This window comes from Nymphaea colorata, chromosome 11 (genome assembly GCF_008831285.2).
Source record: "Nymphaea colorata isolate Beijing-Zhang1983 chromosome 11, ASM883128v2, whole genome shotgun sequence".
Taxonomy (NCBI): Eukaryota; Viridiplantae; Streptophyta; class Magnoliopsida; order Nymphaeales; family Nymphaeaceae; genus Nymphaea; species Nymphaea colorata.
In genome coordinates, this window is record NC_045148.1 from 23,798,727 (window position 1) to 23,805,898 (window position 7,172).

General features: G+C 37.2%; 1 protein-coding gene across 1 annotated transcript; it reads left to right on the forward strand.

Annotated features, from left to right (window-relative positions):
- The first annotated feature begins 724 nt into the window (after window positions 1-724).
- On the forward strand, window positions 725-1,708 carry LOC116263701 (uncharacterized mitochondrial protein AtMg00810-like). Its single transcript, XM_031643435.1, has one exon. The coding sequence runs from the start codon at window positions 725-727 to the stop codon at window positions 1,706-1,708; it is 984 nt and encodes a 327-aa protein (XP_031499295.1).
- The last annotated feature ends 5,464 nt before the right edge of the window (window positions 1,709-7,172 follow it).

Genomic DNA, 7,172 nt, shown 5'->3' on the forward strand with positions numbered 1-7,172 from the left:
AACACAAAGGTTATCGCTGCCTTTATCCCTTGACAAATCGGGTAATTTCAAGACACGTGGTGTTTGATGAAAAATGCTTTCCTTTCAATCAAGGTTTGGCTAGCACACAACTGAGTTACAACTTTGCTCATGATCTAGTGTCTTTCTCTCCCATCGCCACACAACCTAATCAGCCTGCTCTCGTTGAAGTGAACCCCATGATGTTGCGGGACTTCACAATAGTGAACCAGAACCTCCCCTTTGTGCTTCTACTCTACCATGACCAGCCATGCGTCCCTTACCTATATCACCACCAGAGTCGCCGGTCCTTAACTCACCATCACCGCCTAGATCGCCAGCTCTTCCTTCACCATCGCCACCTAGCTCACCTTCGCCAATCCCATCTAATGCCTTACCCAATACCCTTCCTAGACCGTCTCACCCTATGGTCGCATGTTCTCAACGTGGTATCGTCAAACCCAATCCCAAATACATATTAAGTACCCTTGCTCCCGCTAAACCCAAACATTTCTCCATTGCCCTTAAACATTCTGGTTGGAGGCAAGCTATGGAGGATGAAATGGCAGCTTTGCTTGCAAATGACACATGGACCTTGGTACCTCGCGATCCCTCCATGCATATTATTGGCAGCCGATGGGTTTACAAAACCAAATTAAATAGTGACGGCCACATTGACAGACTTAAGGCAAGGCTGGTGGCATAGGATTATACTCAAATTGAAGGCATGGACTTCCTTGAAACCTTTTCACCAGTTGTTAAACCAGCAACTATTCGGATCATTCTCTCTGTTGCTCTCATGAATGGCTGGCCACTTAAACAAATTGATGTCAAAAATGCATTTTTGAATGGCTATTTGACTGAAACTGTTTTTATTGAGAAGCCTCAAGGTTTCCAAGATGCTCGGTTTCCACACCATGTTTACAAATGGAATCGTGCTCTATATGGTCCCAAACAGGCCCCGCGGGCTTGGTATGATCGGTTTGCTCAATTTTTATTCTCTCACAACTTTCAAGCCAGCTCTGCAGATCCATCGTTATTTGTGAGACTCCAACAGTCCACTGTAACTATACGTCCATTATATGTGGATGATATCATTCTCACTGGCAGCAGTCCAACTTTTCTTGCATCCTTTCAAAATGAAGTCTCTCGTACTTTTGCTATGACTGATCTTGGGGACTTACATTATTTCTTAGGCATTCAAGTCCAACACACTACTTCCAGCCTATTCCTCAACCAGCAACGCTATATTATGGACATCCTAGAACGTGCTCAGATGCAATCATGCCGATCAACTGTTACCCCAATAGTTACTAATGTTTACAGCAACAGTACTGTAGAAGAAGAAGCATATCCCAATGCTACATTGTATCGTAGTCTTGTTGGAGCTCTGCAATATCTTACTTTTATTCGACCAAACATTACTTATGCTGTTAATTATGTGTCACAGTTTATGCATGTTCCTTCCCTGCGACATTTTCAGTTGCTGAAACGCATACTTCGATATATTCAGGGCACTATCTCTCTTGGAATGCAATTGTTTAAGCCGAGCAAATTATCAATTGGAGCTTATTTTGATGCAGATTGGTCTGGCTGCCCCTCCACTCATCGCTCTACCACAGCCTGCTGCACTTTTCTGGGCCCCAATTGTATTTCTTGGGCATCTAAACAACAACAAAGTGTTGCGAGATCTTATTGTGAAGCTGAATAGCATGCCCTTGCAATGACAGCAGTAGAGCTCACTTGGATCACATTCATTCTTAGAGATCTTGGATTGTTTCTTTCTCAACCTGCATTGTTGTTATGTGACAATCTTTCTGCCTTGCAACCCACCATCAAAACTGCCCATCACTCCCGGATGAAGCATATTGAGCTTGATTTTCATTTCGTGCAAGAAAAGGTGGCTCTTGGATCATTAGTTACTCAATGTATTTCGTCCACTCATCAGCTAGCTGATATGTTTACCAAGAAATTTGGGATTAATTTGAGGCAAGTAATGCATCCTGTTGCTGCTTGATCAGGACCAAGAAACAAACATTCAGCAGTCGACGACAGAATCACCACCAAATTTCTCAGAACAAAAGTGAAAGAAATGCTCTCTGTCATTTGATTGTCTTACCTTCTTAGTCAAAAGCAGAATTTTATGTTGCATGAACAGCTTGCTGGGGATTAGGTTCCTTGCATTTGTTAAACAAAATCAATCTGTGCAATGGAGAAAGATCAGCAGATTAATGCTGATATTCACAGTGATGTTTGCCAAGAATTGACTCAACGCTCAAAAGCACACAAAAAGAAACAAGCCAAAACACATAGATACAGGTTAGCAGTTAAACTGCATAAAATGAGAGATTAATTTCTACATAAGACTGAAGGACCCAAAAAGCATATTATTTGACAATAATTTCTTAGGCGACTTATAGCATAACCAGTACTCAAATATTTAATTCACAAGAAAAATAAGATCAACATTACTTACACAAGTTAAAGCACACAAATAAGCAATTATTTCACATAAGACTGTAAAAATATCACAATCATATATACCTGTGGAAGACAAGTAACTGATGCAAGCCAACAACCAACCAGCATCTAGCTCCAAAAAAAAAAAAAAAAACAGAGTCAAAATATCATTTAAATGTCATGACATAAGCATCTTAAACATGTTATCCAGGTGAAAGCAGGAACTAGGGGTCGTCTGGTAATCACAACTGGATATTATTGTTATACTTATCTGCCATAATATTTTGGACAGATTGATGGAATTTTCTAACATAATATTACATAACTTTGCCTAATATTTGGGACAGATATATGGAACAGTAACATACTGTTATTATTGGCATATGCAGAGGCAAGTTACGATGTACGTAGCTTCACCCAGCCCTGTTGGTGGTGAAAAAAAAACCCCGTCAGAGGTAAGGGGTATTCTTGTAGTGGCCGTATCACCATCTCTCATAACCCAAAGAGAACTTTGGAATTTGTCATTGAATGGATATGGTCAATCATAGCCGAAAGGTCATATAGAACCAATTCCGACCAAATTAGGGTTGTCATTTGTCAATGTATATGATTTTAATTCGATATCCAACCAAACCAGTTCAAAAAATATCCGATATGGAAAAAAAATTAACATCCAATTAAGCAATTGGAGCGGATTCAGGTTTAAGAAATGACATCTGATTGTATCCTGATTCAGATTTGGATGTACATATATATCCAACTGGATTCGGATTCAGATTCAGATGTGGATTGGATTTAGTTCTAAATAAAAATCTTATACTCAAATGTTCTTACATTTTGAAAATCAGCCAGAATTGATTCAAAATTCGAATTCAGATTGTGATATTGGATTTTAGATCCATTGTTTGTATCAGAATTTGAATATGGATATGTGAATATCCAAAAAAACAGATATAGTTCAAGATGTATCCTATTTGAATCTGATACATTAGCATCCCTACTCCCAACCCCAATTCCAGGACTCCAGAAAGACAATAAATAACAAAAGATACAAACCCCTCAAATTATTCCCTACTGGCCTGCAAGTGTCATACAATGGAGATAGCTAATAAGAAACTTTGGTAGATAATCAAAATTAAAAACTCTTATCATATATGTATGTGTGTATGTACATGTGTGTGTGTGTGTCTGTGTGTATAGGGCAGATTTTGTATTTAAAAAATAGCAGAATATAAAATTTCAACGAACCCCTGGCAGAGGCTGTTAACAGTAGAAATGCTAGTTTTTTTTGATAAATCCTATTTTACTTCTTATTTGGCTTAGTAATCAACTGATCAACATTGCTCAAATCATGTAAATTTAAATAGTCGAAGGAAGGAATGAAAATTTCACTGAAGTCATTAAGAATGTCATATTTATTCATGCCATCTCTTATTGTTAGATGTCATATGCAAAGTCTGGACGATGCGAAATGTACATGACCTTGAAATTTGACGATCGGAAGCTCCAATCTGATCACATTTTGTATCAATAAAGAAAAAAGACTTCACTGCTGCAAGTAAAATAGGGACTTGTTCGAAAGTGATAAGAAGAGCTAAGACACTAAATCTAAACTCTGAATTGATAGGCCACCAAAAGTTTCATGGAAGCCATCAATTTGGAAACTCAGTCATAGTTATAACAGAAAAAAATATTAAATATCAAACTTTTTACTTACTAAACTTTCAAAACACCAATTTTTTCAACAATTGCTAATAATGTGACGTTTGGAAAACTTAAGAATGTCGGAAAAATGTCAAAATTTTGACTTTTCTATGGATTTGCAGGAATTTCCAGATTTTTTTTGGGGAAAATATTGTCAGAACCAATTTGTTGACCAAAGTTTTCAAATCTCAAAAACTGATTGAGATGTTCCAATGCAAAAGTTCTTAATCTCTGTCTCCTATATATGGGCCTTGTTGTTTCTAAGTATGAGATGATAAGGGCAACGATCAAGAACACAAGTTCATCAGGGGAGAAAAACAATAATCCAAACATACTCTGTAAGAGAGACCCCCAAAAGACAGGAAGCCCTGGTACAGGTTGAGTCTTTCGACTTCGACGATGGAAACAGTACGGATGATGTAGGAAGAAGGAGAAGAGAGTATACAAAAGAATGAGGAATGAAATCATAATCCAATCTGACCCTGAAACAGAGCTTCAGATTGTTGATCGCATTCCCAGTCAGCCTTAAAGGGAATCAATTTACAAAAAAGCTTGATCACATCCTTATGAAGACTACGGTGATCTCCTCTCATAGCACCAAATCCGTATCTGAATCTAATTGGATATGAATATATCTCAATCCAAATTAAATCCCATCGGATGTCATTTTCTAAATCTGAATTTGATCCCATTTCTAAATCAAATTTTTTTCATATCCGATTTTTTTCAAAATGGTTCAGTTGGATATCCAATTCAAATCAGATATCCAATTTCAATCAGATATATTGACATCCCTAGTTACATTCAACACCTCGACCGTTCATGGGATTGAATTCGATGACAAAACAAACCCCTTACAAGGACAAATATGTAGATGGACGATCCATGAGTTCCCAAGCTTTACCAGAAATTCAAAAAAGAAGTGAGCCGCGTATTGTGCAAGAAGTTCCATAGAGTCTCCATCTCTGGCATAGTTTAGAAAAATGCTTAAATTTTGATGATAATTGAAGATAAGGTGTCATGTTTTTTATTTTTTAATTTTAAACAGGCCAAACTAAAGTTGTGCATTGCCAAATGCCAACTAAAGAAGCCTGATGTTAGGAGCAATCCATCATCATGGTCCAGTAGTGCCCACACCAAACCACCAAATTTCTTTTATTTCTAATTTAACTATCTATTATTTTGATATATGCGAGGCCGTTAAGACATGAAAAAGTTTTATTAACAGGTTGGATGCCTACCCTCCAGCAGATCCATTTCTTGAGAGCAAGAAAATGAATGGGGAGGCTTCTATTTTCACTTGAGAATTGGGATTTAGCCTCCCACTTCTATTTACCCAAAAATTCTGTTTACACAAAAAGATGGAAGACCAACCCGTGCAGTTACAGCATGACCCTCTAATTTCCTTTTTTTAGCTGGACCTGTAGTCGAAACAACATCACCCGAAACATAGAAGCCAGAAAAAACAGAAGTTAGCACTCCATATCAAGGTGTTGAATTAGAGCAGTGGTGGAGTTAGAAATTTTTGTCAATAAACTTTAACCTTTAAACAACACTCTAAGTTTAAATTTCAATCTTTAAGGGGCACTCATATGCAAATAAAGTAATTTTTATGGGCTTGTGTGCCTATAACATTACTCCACCACTGGGTCAGAGCCCAATTGGAAGTCTTCTCTTTAATTTTGTAGTCTATTATAGCTTTCATGGATGAATTGTCCCAAAATGCACCTTTGAAACACTTTTGTCCAGCATATGAGGGTGTATCTGTGACACTCAACTCTCTTATCTTTTTCTGTTTTATTTAATTTTTGAAATACTAATACGGATCTGACCAAAGTTCTTACGTATGCTAATACCTTGTCCTAGATGGGGAGTCATAGACACCCAATCCAACCCAAACCAATTGATGGGATGGATGGAATTCCAAGAATAGTTGTCACAAAAGTACATCTTCACAAACAAACAGGTGACTAAGTTTACATTACGTTTTTAGAACATCCGGTGTGAACAAACACTCCAGGACCGACTGTTGTTAGAAACTTGGCTCTCTCTCTCTCTCTCTCACACACTTTCTTAACACACCAAGAAAATCAAATCAGAAGAAAAGTAATACATAGAAAGAACACACAAAGATTTTAAGTGGTTTGGACACAACGTTTTCTTAGGTCCATGGCCACCACACAAAGCAGTTTCCACTAAAAAAAAAAAAATTACAAAGTACAAACTAAAACAACATCCTCTTAAACATGAGATTAGAGCAAAACCCACAACATAAAAAATTACATAAATACCCTTACAAAAATTAGGGAAGGCTATCAAGTATGGATCAGACTCAACACTCCAACAGCAGTCACTGAAGCCATTATGTTTTTAAAAAATTTTGAAGGGGCCAAAGTGATCCATTCTGACGTCAGTTGGATGAAGGGAACATCTTATAGGAGAATGATCTCATTGTATCCTTTTGAGAAGAAAAGCTTCCATTTCATAAGATGCAAATTCTTTCATTATTTAACTCCAATTATGACAAGCTTCCTCTTCTATTTCTCATCTTACAGCAGACACTGTTGTTTAGAGTAGAGAAACATGCTTCCACATTTTCTTAATATGAAATAAAATAGTTTAGAAGATAAAAGGCTCTTTTGGAAGGTACTCTTTGAAACGGGTCTGGAGATGGCATGAAGCCGATGGCTTTATCAGGGATTATTTGATCACCTGTCTATGGACCGCATTAAATTTCAGAACTTCTCCATCTTTTGGAGAAGTCTGCCTTTTTTTTTCACTTACGTAGTGTGCTTCTATAAAGGCGTACTATTGACTTGTGGTGACTATAATATCTTGTATAATTTGTTCACACGAATTACTTGCAAACATTACTTCCACTCATCTTTCTCCCATGAGGGTGGGAAAATATCATCTTTGTAAAAATAATTGCCATCATTGATATTTTTTCCTAATATTGTTACATAAAGCTAGGCTATACTTCTATGCTGAAAAAAAAATCACCAGGTTTC